The sequence below is a fragment of the Acanthopagrus latus genome, chromosome 3 (assembly GCF_904848185.1).
Source record: "Acanthopagrus latus isolate v.2019 chromosome 3, fAcaLat1.1, whole genome shotgun sequence".
NCBI lineage: Eukaryota > Metazoa > Chordata > Actinopteri > Spariformes > Sparidae > Acanthopagrus > Acanthopagrus latus.
Genome location: NC_051041.1, coordinates 13,796,476 through 13,814,869, shown reverse-complemented (window position 1 = coordinate 13,814,869; position 18,394 = coordinate 13,796,476). Strand labels below are relative to the sequence as shown.

At 48.5% G+C, this 18,394-nt stretch overlaps 1 protein-coding gene across 3 annotated transcripts; it reads right to left on the bottom strand.

Moving 5' to 3' along the window:
• Positions 1-353: 353 nt before the first annotated feature.
• On the bottom strand, positions 354-17,954 carry ahdc1 (AT hook, DNA binding motif, containing 1). 3 transcript variants are annotated; one of them, XM_037094088.1, is made up of 6 exons: positions 17,373-17,954; positions 7,003-7,197; positions 5,406-6,719; positions 3,585-5,290; positions 1,404-3,123; positions 354-638 (listed from the first exon to the last, which is right to left on the bottom strand). In XM_037094088.1, exons 3-5 carry the CDS (start codon positions 6,600-6,602, stop codon positions 1,410-1,412), a joined length of 4,617 nt encoding a protein of 1,538 aa, XP_036949983.1. In that variant the 5' UTR covers positions 6,603-6,719; positions 7,003-7,197; positions 17,373-17,954; the 3' UTR covers positions 354-638; positions 1,404-1,409. The 3 variants fall into 3 exon arrangements, with proteins under 3 accessions (XP_036949983.1, XP_036949984.1, XP_036949985.1); XM_037094089.1 differs by having other exon boundaries at positions 7,084-7,197; XM_037094090.1 differs by lacking the exon at positions 7,003-7,197.
• Positions 17,955-18,394: the final 440 nt, after the last annotated feature.

Below are 18,394 nucleotides of genomic sequence, written 5' to 3'. Positions count from 1 at the left end.
AGTGTTAGTGTAGGTCAAATGCAGACCACAGTTGCTGGTTTAGCAGAGCAGGAGAGGAGGGGAGGTTGAGAGAGAACAGAGGAACAACACAGAAATAGAGAAGAGAGAGAGCAGTTTGATCCTAGCATGTTCATATTGCAGATGTACAGAACAAGACCAGAAAGATTTGATGAGATACAGAATTCTGGGCAGCAGAATAAGAAGTCACAGCAGGACTCGAAGTGGTGAGAAATAGGTTTGTGTCTGTCCGTTAGCATCTGGTATTCATCTGTCAGCTCCTCTCAGCCATTCCCTCGTTCCAGCATAGAGTGTGAGTGCATGTACACATGTATGATTTTATGTGTTCATGTTTAGGTAGTGGATTAATCTGCACATGCCTGTGTGTGTGTGTGTGTGTGTGTGTGTGTGTGTGTGTGTGTGTGTGTGTGTGTGTGTGTGTGTGTGTGCGCGTGCATGCTTGGGCGTTTAAGTTGCGGTTGATCTTGATTGTCAGTGCTGGAGAATTAAAGCTCTACTGTCCAAAGCTGGCAGCTAAATTCTCACCCTTCATTTCACAGTCTCTCACAAAAAAAGTCTCCTTACGAAAAAAATAAAGAAAAAAATGTTTGCAAATTTGAAAAAGCTTGGATTGAATGCACCTGAAAGAAAAACAGAGGGAGAGAGAAAGAGATGAAGAGAGTAATAAGAGACTATGGTATTTCTGATAGTGGTAAAGTAAAATGCAACTCTGTTGAATTGGATGAACTAAACCTTGACACTTTTAACAGTTCTTTGTCAACATTCTTAACTGTAAGTGGCGCAGTATTTCTGTCATTTAGTTTGGTACTAAAGGCAAGGCGGTATGTGTGCACTGTGAAATTTTTGCTGTACTATGCCAATTTGTAGTGATGTACATTTGTGCTTCAGCTAAATAGTCTACATGGACTTTGACCGCTTGAACATGTTTTGAGACACAAGCTTCCATAAAAGCATTCCAATCCATTACTGATTTCCATGAAATGAGCAACAATTTGCAAACATGAACCTATACAGTACCTAGGGAAGCAATTTGTAAATTCTCATGTAACCACAAGTTTTCTTACCCACCCTGTATGGTTCTTTTGTGAAAGTAATGCTAAATTTTCACTGTAAATGTTTTGATCGTGTTTCGTTTACTAGTAATTGTGCTTTATCATCCAATTGAATATCAAGTAATGAAGTGCTTTGTAATTTAGTGACTCTGCAGATGGATTAATTCATTAATTTCTGATGTCTGTTTTTCCTCCTGTATAATTAAATATCAAGTAAGAAACAAAAGCATAATCATCCTCCATAACCAAACACTCACCCGGAAATGTCTATTACATTTCCAGTGGGCATCCATAGATGGCCTTATTGTTTGTAAGAAGTTTAATTAAGCTCACCTGCTGTTACAGGCTGGTGACGCTGAAGCTGTCATCATTGGCTGGGTCCAGGAGCTGGCACAGCACCCCACCTCCCTGTGCAGCCTGGGAGGGGTAGCGGTGTCCCATGCCCTGGTAGGATTGATGGGACAAGGAGAAGCCGCTAGTGTCCTCCTGATGGGGCGAGGAGTCCAGGGGAGGTTTGGGGTATGGGGAGTGAGGCAGGGGACCCTGGCGATGGCCTGTGCTCAAAGCATGGGGGGTTAGATCTCGCTTGTGCTGGGGTACGGTAGTAGGAGGGCTGCACTCCTCATAAAGCACAGGTGTTGAGTGGGGGTGGAGGCCGGGACTGGGGTTGGAGTGTGTGTTGTGGTGGGGCTGATTGTTGGTGTGAGGGTTTGCGTGGGAGAGGGGGTTGCTCTGGAGGTGTGAGTTGGGATGAGTGTTGGTGTGTGAGCTCAGGTTTGCGTGGGACTGTGTATTGTGATGGTGTGTGTCGTGGGGTGTTGGGTTCATATTTGTGTTCACATTTTGGCTCGAAAGCGGATTACTTTGTGTATTTCCATGAGGACTTGTGCGCGGGTTGCTGTGTGTGTGCACGGCTGTGTTTGTGTGTGCGCTGTGCGAGTGCGGGCTGGGGCTGCTGCTGTGTGATGTCTGTCCGTACCAGTAGGGGGAGCTGCAATAGCTGGGAGAGTCATACTGCGAGAATTGTGGGTCTTTAGGAGGGGGGCGGTGTGAGGGACTCAGTGCAGTGCCACAGTGGGGTGTTAACCGGGGTGAGGGAGAGCAGGAGGGGGAGAAGGTCCTGGAGGGGACAGGGTGATAAGACTGAGGCGGAGGAGGGGTGGGCTTGGGAGGATAAGGGGGAGAAGAGACACTGGGTGAGAGGGAAGAGGAGGACTCTCCAGGGAACAAAGCTGGATACCGCTCCTCAGAGGAAGGTGTGGATGGGTGGGCAGAGTAAGGGGAAGGATACTCACAGGGGTCCTGGGGGTAGTTAGAAGTTGGTGCAGGATTTGGAGTGGCCAGGGGAGAGAGACTACTACTGTCACCACTGTAATAGTCCAGCCCATCGTGGAACAGCCCAGACCCGTCTGGACCTCCAGCAGTCACTGCTACTCCGACTCCAGATGTAGAGGCAGCCTTTCCCCTGCCTTTGGCCCCTGATGGGCGCTCTCTCTGACATGGGGACAAACCCCCTCTGCCTCCTCTTGACCCTCTGCCCCGTCCTCCAACGCCTCCTCGCTTAGGTCCTGGAGTAGGTGTTGGAGAGGGACTGGATGGGGAATCAGAGTGAAAAGCAGAACCCCCTTCTTTTTCTGATTGTGGTTCAGCCCGTTTCCTGCGACCACGACCGGGTTTGCTGGTACCGCCACCCTGGAAGAGGACATTTTGGCTCCAGTTATATGAGGGCCCCGAAGCACTCTCATGCCAATCCATCATCAACTTCTCAAGGCTGGACAGACTTGATTGACCCCCTTCTCCAGTGACAGATGCAGCCTCATTATGTTTGTAAGTGCCACCTGTGGAGCTAGGTCCACTACCAGTGGCTACAGAGCCAAGATGTGAAGAGTCAGAGGAGGATTCTGATAGACTCTCAGAAAAAGGTTGTCGTTTCGCCTTCTGAGGGGTGTAGTTAGAGATATCCAAGATGTCTTTGGACTCATTGGAGCCATATTCACTGTAGCCATGATACTGATGCCCAAAGCTGTCTGTTGACCAGCCACCAAAACCTTGTCTGAAAAACAAAACCAAACATTATTATAGCAACACAGTCCGTAAAACACACAAACAGCTACAGAGCATTTGTGCACTTGACACTTAATGAACACCTCTCTTGGTTGCAGTTTCACTGATTAGAAATAGAACCTGGAGAGAAAACTATAAATGCAGCTTCTGACCATGGATTTCTAAGCCGGATAAACACAGTGCACATTTTAGCCCCTAGTCATAAAATGTAAGGTAATGACTGTTAATTAACACATGGTGTACATGATCAATGTGAAAATGATGAGCATGAATGAAACATTTTAAGTAATTCACATCTTTTTGAACCTGCTGCAGTCAGACATTTATTAGTTTGTACTTCTCTTGTTAGTTGAACAAAATGCTCATCACATCAAGTCTGATTTTTGAGTAAGAAATGTCATTGTATAGTGAGTATTTCTTTGTGGTGACAGGCTGTCACAAGTGATTTACCTGTAGCCCCACTGATTGGAATTATACTGTTTGTAACCTTCTGGAGAGGAAGAGGAGCTGAAAGGGCTGCCTTTGGCCACGGACATGTACCCTCCTCCTGGTGATGTGGGTCCAGTCGACTCCCCCCGCACCATGGAGGAATGACCAGCTGCAGGATATCCACTAAAGCCTCGCTTGACTGCTGCCTGATAGCTAGAATAACTAATTTGACCACCAGCCATGGCCTTGCCAGGTCCATATGCAAAGCTGCAGTCTGAGGATCTCTGTGGCCCTGCAGGAGAAGAGGAGGAATAGCCAGAGGAGTAGTGCCCATAAGAGGCTGGATGAGGGGAGCTGGGAGAGTGTGAGAGAGATGGAGGAGTGGATTTGGGATAGATTGAAGTGGTGGGCGATGTTTGGGCGAGGCTGCAATAGCTGAATGGAGACCTGCCCGAGGAGTGTGTCTGGGCTGAACCCTCTGCCCCAGAACTTGCACCCTTGGTGCTCCACTTGGGAAATGCTGGGGACCAGCTTTGACCAGTAGCTGGACTGGATGGCTCATAACCAGGGGTAGAGGAAGCTTTGCGAGGGTCTGTCTGCGAGGAGATGTCCAACAGGTCTGACGAATCATCTGAGTCAAGGAGTGACCGAAAGTATCCAGCAAACAGGCCTTGTGAGTCGTCCCCTGCTGCCCCCACCCCTCTGCTTCCTCCTGGACTGCTGTAGGCACCTCCCCTTCCCAGTTCACAGGAGGAAAATCCCCCCCTGGGAGATCCACAAAGCTGATACCCACCCAAACCTTTCTCCTTGTCCATACCCCCCTCCTCACCCCAGCCACCTGCCCCATTGGACCAGTCCTGCCCCATGGACACCCCCTCCCCTTTAAATGCACCATTTTTTCTTACACGTCTCCTCTTGACTGTTTTCTCTCCCCCAGATTCGGTTCCTACCACGCCCCCTCCCCTACCAACCCCACCTCCACACTTTCCCCTTTTCCTAGGTAATCCATGCTCAGAAAGGACGCTTGGTTTCCGTTTCTTGCCAATAGATTCAAAGAAGTCACTAAAGGTGCTTTTATTGCCCAAATTGCCCCCAATACCCCCTGCTGCTCCTCCACCTCTGCCAGTGCCCCCTCCTCTGCCACCTCGGGGGCGTCTAGATCCAGTGAGCCGGTGGAGCAGGGTGGATATTCCAGGGTTTTCCAAGGGGGTATGAAAGCTTTCTGGCTCACTAGGTGTCCAGCACCGGGGGGGAGAGCAGCGGCCAGTGGCAGGGGGCTGGCGGTTTAAAAAGGCTAGTTTGGACAGCACATCCCCATACTCTGTTTTCACATCGTTAGTGTCATTAACATAAGATGGATAAGGGGAAGGGAGTTTAGTCCGGCGTCGCCTCTGGGGCTTCTTGGGCTGATCTCCATTACCACTTGCATTTGTGACATTCTGAGGCTCTCCCGGTATTCCTGGCAGAGCCTGTTTAGGTGGTCGTCCCCGCCTGCGTTTGAGAATAACAGGCAGTTCTCCAGGAGGGAACATCACCATAACACTCTTCCCATTGTTCTTCATGCGAAGAAGTGCGGTCGGCTCTCGAACTGCCTCTGAGCCATCCAAAGCACCATCCTGGCCTTTTTCTGTCGCTGTAGTTGTCTCCAAATTGGAAATCTTGTAGCTCTTCTGTCTGCGGCTAAGGCTGACGGGAATGCGAGCCACCTTTACAACAATCTTCCTCACCTGTACAGCAGAGACCAACACAAAACATATACAAATAAGCATCTGTTTCATACATGATTTGAAATTGTTGTTATGTCAAGTAGTAATGACAATATATAACTATAATTTGACATACGCCTACAAAGCGCCCACGTCTACGACCATTAGAAGGAGATGTCACCAACTCTGCAACAGGTTCATCCTTCAAAGTTAGCAGAGGTGGAGAGATGGTGGATGTGTTTGTAAAAGAGAGCTGAGAGGCAGCGCGTTGAGCTGCTTGACGCTTTTTCATGACACTTTTAGGAGCTGCTTTATGGACAGGCTTCGGTGGGGGCCTAGACCTGGATTTAGGTCCGGGTCTGTGCCCAAGTCTGGGTCCAGGTTTAGGTATAGCTTTAGGAACAGGTTTGGGTACAGTTAGAGCAACAACCATGTCTGTAGGGCAGGGAGGTGTTGGGAGAACAACCTTCACAGATGGATGTTCTTCTTTCACACCAACAGCCACCTCCTCCTCTTTAACCCTCCAAATTTTCTCCTCCAAGACTTCACCCTCATCATCTTCTGCCCTCTCCCTCACTGCTTTCTTCTCTCCATCCTCCATACTTCGACGGAGACGGGAAGATTTGCGCAGGTGACAGGGAAATCTGGGACGTCCAGAGCTGCGGAGTGCATACTTCTTCTCTGCTTCCACAGGAAGAGAAGAGGAGCCTGTGTTTGGGTTTGGACCAATAGGGACCGGACAAAAGGTTGAGGGTATGTCTGTCTCTGCAGTGAGGACTGGAGCTGCCAGCTGATTGGAGGAGGCAGGATGATTTCCAAGTGCCAAAGACAGGGGTTGAGGTGAGGTTGTGTGTATGGCCTCTGGTGTGAGAGTTCTGGAGCCCTCTGGTGCTACAGAACCTGTATGTGTGTTGATATCCATGTGTCCACAATTGTCCATGAGTGAGTGTGAAACAGCTTGTGCATGCACATCTGGATCTATGTGCGTTTGCATGTTACTAAGTGTCTCTGGAAATGGATGCGTCTCAGCGATAGTATGAGTCTCTGTCTGCCTCCGCCTGCAGGTACTGTGCCCAGCCCTTCTCTGTAGATGAATGCCGTTGGCCAGGGTGGAAGGAGAGGAGGGCAGAAAGTGGTCGGAGGTCACCGATACCAGTCCATCATTAGAGGGATCCTGGGACCCCTCCTGGAGCCCGAGCTCCCTGGTCCAGAGCTCAGGTCCTGCCAGCCCCTCCAGCCCTCCCAAACACGCTTTTCCCTCTGCCTGAGTCCCACCACAGCCCACTGGAGCCCCAGTTTGGCCTGAATGCAGGTGATCTGACAAGCTACTCATTCAGTGGAAGGTCTTGCTGGTACTGAGGGAGGAGAAAGACGGTGATGTTTTCTGCTGTATGAAATTTTGTTTTTCTTCCTTGTCTTCCTCTAAAGGCTGGCACGAACATTCAAGAACCTAAAACACAGAAATGAAAATCATATTATCAATTGGATAGTATATCCACAAATAGATTAACATCTCCTTGTTGCATTTAATCCACAAAGTGTTTCTGAACATATTGGTCATTGTAAGGCACCAAACACCGTACATAAAAATCAAACATTTGCAGCATAGATAAAATTGTGTGATAGAACCGTCAATGTTTTTGGCAATGGGCCATAAACCTAATCCGAAATGCACTCCACTCTATTAACTGTGCCACCCACACAGCAGCATTACAACATTAGATTACATTTACCATTCATTTCCTGCTCAATTGGTCGCTTTTACCAAATGGTTGTGGTGCTGATTCTGATTTTGATTCTGAGTTGAGCCTCACTCTGTCTGCCTGACTGGCTCTGTTCTGCAGGGGATCATTGGGTCATCAATACTGCAGTGGAGAGCTCACATAGTTCTCTCTCTCCCCTCTGCTCCTGTCTTTTGCCCATGGTTACTAGAGTGAGAGAAAGAGTGAGAAAGATAGACAGAAATGACAGACAGAAGGACAGACAGACAGACAGAAGAAGGGACAGGGAGTTGAAGAAGGTGGGGGAAAATAAGAAAGGAGTGTCGAGGAGGGTGGAGCAGAAAAGAAAAGAGAATAAGAGATTAGTACATGATGTCACAGCACGAATCAGACCAGACTAGAATCAGTATTTTGGTGAGGGCTGCACAGTCTCACAACAGATGCAATTATTTTAGGAGATGACTTGCAATATGAAATTTTTAACTCTAATTGTAGTTGGTATTTCATGTCGATGTGCAGCAGCAGATTGTAGGCATACATGTAAACCAGGGCCACATTCATCTAGTCTCATGGTTTTCTTTTTTATTATGTTAAGTAACATATGCTGAAGATCACGACATAATAATGACCAGGCTTTGACATTTTTCAGTCTCACCATATTTAGGTGACTAGATGTGTAATGTTGTAAAGATCAATGAATTATAATAAACAAATAATAGTAGGGAAAAGAACACACACACATTCAAATTGCATGCCACAAAACTATTCAAATGCATTACAAAGCACTAGACTTGGAGGGTGCAACAAGAATGAGAATGTGTGAATAATCACAGCCACCAGGGGGAAGCAGAGAGGTGATGAATAGAGAGGTGTTAAGAGGATGGAGAGATGAAGGTGACAGAAAGACAGGAACGATGGAGGGATTATAGAAACCCTGAGCAGAGGGGAAATGGAAGTACAGACAGACACAACAGACACAAAACCTCCAAAGTGAGATTCACAAGTGAGACACAAGCATGGGTATATCTGTATAGCTGGCTCCAACGCTGTACCACACTCTCTACATACAACACTGTCCATCCTTTAAGAACTCCTTGCCTCTCTCGCCAACATATGGCTCCGATTATGAGGGAGGGAGAAGGACAGAGAGGGGAGGGGTCGAAAGACACTAGAATGAGTGCACGATCGGATGAGAAAGTATGAGAGAGTGCGAGAGACAGAAAAAGTACAAGGAGGTGAAAGACTTGGGAGGGGAAAGGATGGTAGGTGGAGAGAGAGACGGAGGCAGACAGATTTAAGACAGAGGGAGAAAAAGTTGAAGGAGGCGAGAGGAGGAGTGTGAGAGTTTTGCTGTAGCAGAGTTTTGGGCTGCACACATGGAACAGACCAACCTCAGTGCTGCTCTGAGGAATGACACAACTGGGACAGACAAGCATGGAGACGAACACACACACAACACATACTTTCTTTAACCCCCTCACCCACTTCCTCCCTTGACTGTCTTGCTGCCTCCATCTCTCTCTCTCTCTCTCTCTCTCTCTCTCTCTCTCCCCTCTCTCTCTCTCTCTCTCCCCTCTCTCTCTCTCTCTCTCTCTCCCCTCTCTCTCTCTCTCTCTCTCCTTCTCTCTTTTCTCTCCCATTCTCGTTCTCACTTTCTCTCTTCTCTAATTAACAGAATTCATTAATTAAGGCTCCATCTGACCGGCGTGTGAGAGACAGAAAGGAACACATGCTTTAATTAAACATTGCTGCACGTGTGCTTACACATACATGCACATACTGCCACTCACACACATACACACACACACGCACACACACACCAACATACAAAGACACATTCAAATATGCCCCCACAGCTTCATCCTCCCACACACTCACACATCATTTTGCACATACAGACATACATGTTGCCACATGCGCGCACGAACACACACACACAGACACAGTCATGCACAATCATACACAAAACAAAGACACACATGCAAATATCCCTCCACTGTGCTCGGCGGGGGGCATTTCTGACAGGGCTTAGATGCCAGCCAATCAAACACTCCCACTATGATTCATTGTTTAAGCAAACACTCCTGCACATCCATCAGCCGCCATTCCAATATATTCACCGTCATACGTAGCAAATGCGTTTTGGTGCATTTTAGCGAGAATGGCTCAGGGGCTTTGGAACACACAGTGGCGTTGTATTGTCTCTGTGAAAACAGCCGATGGTGTGCACAGCTCTCACATGACGATCTGTTGAATCTGTTTCACAAAGAAGCAGCTCTCTCATGAACGATATTCTTTGAAGATTTTTCATCTTGCATATTTTTCATCTGCACATAAAAAAGTTTTTGGTGCTACTGTGTGCTTACGGGAAAGGCAACAACACACCACAGAGTGTGTTTGTATGTGTGTGTGTGTGCTCGCGAAAGCCAGTGTGAAATAACAGACGAGAGCCTGTCATTTTCCAGTTTGGGCAGTTGCCCTGTTGTGCATAGTCTGAGAGGAACAATCATTCTGTACATGGAAGCTGTACAGCATATCTATTCTCTTCCCATCTATCTCACTGCCACAAAGGCTTGCAGACTCACAGGCCTGCCAGTAGCAACCCTCAATGAGGAACTAGACCCTGCGTGAGAGTGTGGATGTGTTTGCGCTCACCCGCATGTGTGTGTGTGTGTCTGCGAGTGTGCGCATGTATGAGTGTGTCTTCCTGGGTGTGTTTGTAAAAGCACTCACTGAGCTCTAACGGGTGTGCAGTTGTTGCTAAGAGACAGGCAGCAGCACCGAAACAGCATGGGGGGGTGTAAGGGGGGGGGCATGGAGAAAGAGAGAGAGGTAGTGAGAGAGAGGTGGTGAGGGGAGGAGGAGGGGGGGCTCCACAGAGAGGTTTATACAGATAAGAAGAAGGGAGGATAAAACAGAGAGAGGGGCAGAGGGAGAGAGGAGAAAGTGTATGTGAGGCCAGGAGAGGACAAGGAGTGGGGAGGGGGGGTCCACAGAGACTGAGTGACACTGTGCATAAACTCAGCTACCATCAGCCGCTCGTTCCTCCACACCACCTCAGCCCTGATGCAACCTCCACCTGCAGCTACAGCAGCCTCCAACCCTCAGCACACGACAAAACATCATCAATCAAGAGACAAAAATGATAAATAATGCAAAAGACAATAAACAAAACTGTTAGACAACTTGATGACTAATTGTTTCCAAGTGTCGTGTCGTGTTGTATTCCAGATAAATGTCTGTCTGACTTTGTCAATGAAACATTACACATTCCATGACATCAGCAGGCTTTAAAATGGCCTATGATGAACTGTAAACTCACTGTGCACAGTAATCAAATCAAATACTTATAAGCCGAATGTATTTCTAGTACATATTGATGAGATTTCGTATACGCTCGAGGATAAAAGAAACTTTATTCAACTTCAGCAGCATCACGGAGAGCAAGTAATTTATCATGAGCACAACAGAACCTGGAGATCATCTCAAACTGATAGATGGACATGTTGGATTTAAAGGCTTTATTTTTTTCCTCCCACTGTGGGAAAAAAGTTTGCAATATTTACTCAATAGTCAGACAAACTGTGCAAAGCTTCAAGGTGTAAGGTCTCGCCTCTGCTGTGGTGCATTGTAGCCCAACAGGCACTAACGCCGAACAGCTAAAAATTTAAGCACATCCAAACTTACAATCAAGCGACCTGTGTTTTTTTTTTTTTTGTGAGAGCGAGGGATGTCACACACACATCATGCTTGCACACAGTTTACCAACAGCAACCCTCACAAACTGAGCTGAACTTTGGGCTTTGGTGGGCTGCAGCTCAATGCACACACATGTCAGTCAAACAGATACAGCTCAACGAACACACTTACACACGGACCCCCACCCCCCACCCACTCATACTCTCCTCCATTCTGACCTCTCTTCTCCTTCTCACCCACTCACATCCCACCCCTCCCGCCAAAAAAAAAGAAGCCCACCACCTCCCCAGCTGCAGGAAATTCCTAATGATCTCCATCATCAGTGTGCGTGCTGTTGCTCCTGCCAAGAGCCAGCACACGCACGCACGCACACTAACGCGCACACACGCAACAAAACACAAAGCACATAAATGAACAGAGAGCAACACATAAACCATATGTGCAGACAAACAAAAAGGCAGACAGACGCTCACACAGACAGACACACATCTAACGTAAACAGACTTCACACAGACCAGATACAGTGGTGGCTCAGCCAAGGATGCACACAGGGGACAGGAGAAGTAGCTCCAAACATTAGACAACACAAAACCAGGACCCCCCACCCCCATCTGACTGTCTCACTGTCTGACTGTCTCTCTCCTGTTGTTCCTGCAGGAACCTACATGCTGTAGTTATTTTAAGACGAGGAGGACTGTATTACCCCTTCCTCTTCCTCCTCCATCCCCCCCCTCCTCATTTCTCTTCTTCACTGTTCCCTCTCTCATCTCTCTAGCACTCCCCCCCTCCCCACACATCCCGCCCCCAGTTTTTCTCCCACAACACACGCTCCCACTCCCCAACACCCCTCCCTCATCTTCAACTCAGCCTGACACTCTCTCTCCTCTTCCTCTATCTCTCTCTCGCTCCTGCAGGCAGTTTCCTGGCGCTGCTGATGGCCGCCCCTTAGTCAGGTCATGTGACCAACCATGCCAGCTGGGAACAGCGAGGAGTGTGTTGCACATGTGCGTACATACAGGATTACACACAAACACAGACACACATGCAAGTACGGGAAGGTGAAACCAACCACTTATAGACAGGAAAACACAGAAATGCTCTCACTTAGAGTTCATGCAGGTGCACACATACACACACACGCACGCTGACGTACGCTCCATGTAGTCTGGCTGGAGATGCACTTTGAAAACACACACGCCGACACGTATAAACACGGTCACGTATCTCTACTTCACACACAAACCAGATACTTGGACCCCGACACACGCTCAGACCTTGAGGCCAGTGTTTTGGAGAGGGGCCTCTGTGCTGCGGCCCTGACTTCCTGACTCCTCCTCCTCCCTCCATACTCCTGTTCCACAGTTGCTGTGGGAGACGCTGCTGCAGCGCCCGTTGCCAAGGAGAAGGCTGCTGGCTGTTTGAACAACAATGGCCGCCTTGTGAACATTCCAACTGTAGGTACTGACAGCTCGTCAGGCAGTGCCTCGACGTACACGCCGCTCAAGAAACATGCACAGCCACACACATGCCGCTCTCACTACACACACCAACGCTACACCACTGTACCTCTCAGAGTCTTGGCCTCAAGCCTGAGCGAGGTAACACTCCCAGACACAAACACTGTCAGGCACGCACACAAACACACACTCACACACACTCACACACACACATCTGTGCACGCTCTAAGAAATTATGACTTCTGCTGAGAGGATAAGAAACCCTTCCGTCCCTCTCTGTCTACCTGCTTCTCTCTCCCATCTCTCTCTCTCTGTCTCTCTCTCTCACACACACACACACAGACACACACTCTCAGTGCGCAGTGCATTCATCCATCTTCCCCCTTCTCCCCGACTACTCTCTGTCTTTCTCTCTTATCTCTTTCTCTCTCCTCCCCCTCCACATCCCCCTGATTTCACTTTCTCTTCACTTGCTCATCCCTGCCTCCCTCTCTCTCTCTCTCTCTCTCTCTCTCTCTCTCTCTCTCCCTTCTTGTCTCAGGAAGTGTGTGTTCACACTCTCACTCTCACGCACACACACACACACACACACACACACACACACACTATCATCCTGGCTCGCACACATGTGGAGGACACACATTCACACGAAGGGGAGCGAGGGAGAGAGAGAGAGAGAGAGAGAGAGAGGCACACACATTCTCTTTTTCTCCTGGAAGGTAGCAAATCTCTTCGTCCCTCGGGGGCATACGCTTCCTCAGAGAAGGAGGGAAGAGGGGAAGAAGAAAGAGAGCTAGAAACAAGGGTGGAACGGGCAAGAGAGGAAGAGGAGGAAGAAGGGGAGGAAGGAAGGGAAGAGGGGGAAGAACTATATTCACGCCGTGGATTTATAGACAGACCCCTTAGTGCTCTGATTATCTGCTCGTATTGATGGGACGACATTGAAGCCATGCCGGTGGAACGCTGAGACGTTGCTGAAGCCAAATTGGGTAGTGGTGGGGGGAGGTGGGGGCGGTGGGGTGTGTTGAGGAGAATCACTAACAAGTCTCTGCTTATCCTCTGACTCACTGTTTTTAACACACATACCCAGACACATGTATACGCACACTCGCACATCGCTAAAAACAAAGATAACTCAAGCAAGCTGACGCACGAGGATAAGAAACATAAAAATCAGACATACCGCACATGTTCAAGTATGTTGATCTGCAGATAGGTGTTTGTGTGCGTGTGCGTGTGTGTGTGTGAGAGAGAGACGGCGAGTATGTGTTGTGTGTGCCAGACACCGAGAGCTGCTTTTGTACGTGTGTGTATGTCTGCGTGTTTTCCCCATCTCTCGCTCCTCTTTAATAATTGAGCTGATTCTGTCCGGCTTGTTAGGGAGGTACACAGCAGCTTCACACTCTGTCTCCTTCTCATCCTCTCATGCGCTCCATCTCTCCCTCCTCGTCCATCCGTCTTGCCGCTCTCCCCTGCATTTATCACTCCTCTTCCTTGCTGACCCCTCCGTCCTCTCTCTCTCTCTCTCGCTCTGTCCCCTCCCCCTCTGCCTCTCTTACCTCTCAAATCCCTCCTGTTCTTTGACCTCTCCCTCGCCTCTTGCAGTTTCAGCCCCCTCCCCTCCTCTCTTCCTCCAACCCGCTGCCCTCCATCATCCCTCTCCTCCTGCCTCCCTCCCTCTATCCTCCGGAGGTGAGAGGTCGAAGCTTCCTCTCGTACTGTCAGACTCAAACCGGCTGCAACCAGCCCTGTGGGGGGGGGGGGAGTGATGGCGTGAGGGAGAGAATGAGGAGGTAGGTGAGGAAGGACATAAAGGAAAGGAGGGAGGCGAGGAGGGGGAGATAAGTGGGAGAATAAGAAGGACGGATACGTGAGGGGGGGCAGAGGGGTTAAAAGAAGGAAGGAGGCGAGAGAAAAGAGAAGGGGAGATGTCTTCTATTGAGTCAGTGCCTTTGGCGCGGAGGAGCCGTTTTATGAATGTATCGTGTGGGAGGTGACAGAATGGAGCATACAAACACTGCTTACACTAATGCTAAATGGTTGCTGTGTGTGTGGGTGTGTGTGTGTGTGTGTGTGTGTTTGCCTGTGTATGTGTGTGTGTGTGTGTGTGTGTGTGTGTGTGTGTGTGTGTGTGTGGGAGTTGAACCACGTTTACCTGCCTGTGGCGAAAGCTATTTCACTTCAGGTGACGATTGGATTAATAGGAGTCGTAAAAGACGGGGACCCATCACTCCAAGGACAAAGTAATGAGTAATTATTTTTGGCTGGTAGCTTGATGCGTGGTGGTAAAAATTATACATTTTTAAAATATTCAGAGAACGTTTTATTACTTGAAATTTTTTTGGGTAAGACATTTTAATACGACGAGAAAGATCTTAAGTGAGTGATTTTAATGCCTAAATAAGTACACTCTCTTCACTTTCATGTTTGAAAAAACTGAACAAACAAACTGACCTTAAAGGACAAGACAATTTCATACTGTTTGACTTTGTTTATATGTGGCGGACCCTGCCAGCTTTCTAGCTACACGCAGTGTTCTGGGGACATCATTTTCCGTCTGAGAACAGCTTGTTTATTCAGTTATGGAAAAATACATATTTGTGAGTTTGTATTATTATCTCATTAATATTATAAATATTAATGAATATTGTAAATATTAATGAGGTTGAATTTCTTTCTAAACTACTTAGTGCCCCTTTAAAATAAACTGTCTTATTTAGAGTTAGAGTTCTTTTTACACCAGTACAGTAGAACATCTTGAATGAAGAAACACTTATGTGATTTGCATCTGTATGTTGAGTTCAAAGCCCTCAGATGATTTATCTCTAAGCCCTGTGCATTGATGTGAATTGTGAAATGTGAATCCGTGCCCTAAATTTAATTTCTCATGTATTTTGGGAGGCATTTCAAGTGCTGAGTAATAATGGCCTGACTCATTCACAACGCTGGTGTAAATAATCTGTTCCTGAATGGCGATAATATATCTGTTGTGAAGAGTTCAAAGGGGAGTGCCAGGATGATCTTCAGCTTACTTTCACAAAACATCTGTAACAGCACACACACACGCACACAAAAGGCTCTTTGTTGCATTTGTCAAATCGTGCGCACAGCTAGAAGCCAATCACATGAGATGAGACACTTTGTAGTCTGCGATTGTCTTTTGGAGAAACAGACTCGGTCTCTGGTAGGGTGTCCTCTCTGATGTTTGTGTAGAAGCAGCTCTATTAACTGATTTTGTCTCCCCATCTAACCTACTTTGTGTTAAGACATGATGAATCCATAAGCCATCATTCTTCATAACCATTCAACAGGTTGCACCATACTGAACGTGACTCAAAACTTCCCCAAACACCAGGGAATCAAGAGGAAGCTGATAAACATATTGTGCTAATCAATGTTTAATGTTTGTCTGCACGCGCACGCGTGTGTGTGCAGCAACATGAATGTGTGTGTCCATTCTGTCGTCTCCATCTGCATGACGACCTCCGCATCCAGAGGACGTCTAACTACGGCAACCTCACATGCTGATAGGCAGGGAGAGAAAACAGGTGATTGGTTCAGCTGTCGGCTGTCATATCAGCAGGGTGTATCTTTGTGACACTGTAACACACACACACACACACACACACACACTGGCTCCTCTGTGCCATCAACCCACACACCTACTAACTGCAGCACGGCGCAAACAAAAGGTACTTCCACTGCAAGCACACACACACACTTGGAAGAACACATGTGCATGGACACACACACACACACACACACACTCAGCTTTGAGATGAGATGTGGTGTGTTAGGTGCGCTGACCCTGCCAATGAGGACAGGAGGAACATCAACGGAGCTACAAGGCCGTTGCTATGACAACTAGCCCAGCTCACACAGGTAGGAAGCACAATAGGCCTAAGCTGTTATATGTTCACATTCTCTCTGTTTGTGTCACACACACAGACACACACAGACACACACGCACACACACACACACAGGGCCATGCACTCAAGACAAGTCTGACAGACAGCGGCTTCATGCCGAGCTAAGGCTGCTTCCTTTTCATTCCGGCTTTCACAGGGCTGAAATTATTCATTGTGTCCAAGTGGACCCGGCAATAAGAGAACTCACTCGTCAAGCAGCGAGTGAGAGAGTGAGACTGTGTCAGACAGACAGACAGACAGACAGACAGACAGAGCACCATTCTGCATACTAACGGCACCTGCACTAGGGCAGCCTGTGCACGTCTCCGAGGGGCCCTTAAATAACGAACTGTCACTGCCCAGACGTCGACATTGACTTCTCTCCCCCTCTCATCCTCTCTCCATCTCCTCTCCCTCAGTCTCTCATGCACTCTTTCTTCCTTTGTGCCCCCCCCCACCCTCTCCTCCTCCTCTTTTCCTCCCCTCTAAGCCACAGACAACAGCTGATAATCACCAGCATGAGCACGCCGTGTCTGTAGCCACTGCAGGATGTGCTGCTGCTGCTGCTGCCGCTGCTGCTAGTGCTGCTGCTGCCTAACTGCCCTGACAGCTCAGGGGACTGCTGGGATGGAAACCCTGGAGTCTTGACAGATGCTCGCAGGGACTCTCCTGTTTATATGTGAAGCGAACATGTGTCCATCATGAGGAGTCGGGCTCACAGTCAGACCTCTGGTGTGTAAAATCTGTGTTAGAAAAGTTAACCACAGTCCATGGAGACAGCAAATAAACAAGACATTAGTGTGTATGTGTGTGTGTCTGTGTGTGAGACAACGGTGTAACAGCACCTGGGAAGGTACTGTATACTGTTGCACTGCCTACACTGTATATAAATTCAGTGATAATGAGGCTAATAGGTGAGAAGACTGTAAATACTCCAGAACAGGTGGGGGTACACAGGGTTCACTGCGCGCACAACCAGCCACATTACGTGTGTGTGTGTGTGTGTGTGTGTGTGTGTGTGTGTGTGTGTGTGTGTGTGTGTGTGTGTGTGTGACTGCACATCATAATTTGAGATCTCACCACAGGCGCTGCATACCCTCACTAAAGCCCAGATGACCCAGCAAGCAGCACGAGCAGAACAAATGCAGAGCTCCCTACGTCAGCGGCACCGAAGAGGTTAAATGTGAACAACTCGAAACGTAGCCAGAGGTGCGCAGCACAGCTGGCTGACCGGACAGTACGCACATTTTTTTCTTATTATTATTATTTATTTATTTTTTTGGTGTTGTGTACACAAGACGCTGCACGCGCACTCACCAGGGGAGAGAGCGGGAGTCTTGGGGGGCTCGCGCTGGCTGTGTCGCTGGAGCTGCTGCGGTGTCAGCGCTGGCTGGCGGGGCTGTGGGTTCGCGTCGGCGGCGGGGCTTCGCTCCTCTCCTCGCCCGGGTCACGGTGCTGTCGCCTCGGCGGCTGCAGCCGTCCGAGCGCAGTGTTCCCCCTTCATCTGGGCTCCCCTCTTCGGAGAGAGACCGTCCTCCCACATCAATTTCAACGCTGTCTCCTCTTGCCGTCGCGCGCCGCCGTCTCGTGCGGCTCAACGGAAAAACCGCTCCTCTGGCTCACATCAATATCTGCACCCACAGAGATGGGAGAGCAAAAGCACGAAAGGATGGAAAATGGGATAAAAACGGGGCGCGGGGAGGTTGCTTAACAGTCTTGTTCCAAATTAAGGTGCTGACATAGCTGCGCTCAAGCCCTGTGTTCCGTTTTTGGTGACAGGCACGGGACTTCCCAGTATGCGGGAGGCGAAAATCGACCGTGCGCCCGTGCGCCTCTGCCTCTGCAATTCCAGCCCTCTGTCTCTCGTGCGCTCCAGTCTCCGCTGTGCTTCTCCAACGTGCCTGACTGTCAAACCCATCCGGGTACCCGTAGCTGGCGCTCACTTTACACCTCTGGAACTCTGGGAAGAGTAGTTTGGGGAGGGCTGAAAGAGAACGAGTGTGAATGAGGAGGGAGAGGGAGGGAGGGAGAGACAGACAAGAGTGGGAGGAATTTTGGAGGACTGCTAATAGTTGGCAGTGCCAGGGATTCCTATACAGCTAATATTTGATATTTCATTAGAAAGCTTAAAGCTAGTTCAAGCCTGCTCTAAAGCAATTTGTTTTTTGGTGAATGCACTCTTAATTCTTGGTGTGACTGGAAATGTGAAAAAAAAAGTATATATAAATGATCCCAAGAACTTGACGTCAGGAAAATTATAAAAATTAATTTACAAATTCAAAGGAGGACCAGACAAAAAGAATCCTCATCCACGTGCATCTGTGTGATGGCACCTGTCT

What these genes read in the sequence shown, in the direction of transcription:
- ahdc1 (XM_037094088.1), bottom strand. Translation starts at nt 6,602, where the DNA reads ATGAGTAGCTTGTCAGATCACCTGCATTCAGGCCAAACTGGGGCTCCA. An exon ending in GACGTGGGCGCTTTGTAGGC is followed by an intron (nt 5,291 to 5,405) that starts GTATGTCAAATT and finishes TCTGCTGTACAG; the next exon opens with GTGAGGAAGATTGTTGTAAA. An exon ending in TCCAATCAGTGGGGCTACAG is followed by an intron (nt 3,124 to 3,584) that starts GTAAATCACTTG and finishes TTTGTTTTTCAG; the next exon opens with ACAAGGTTTTGGTGGCTGGT.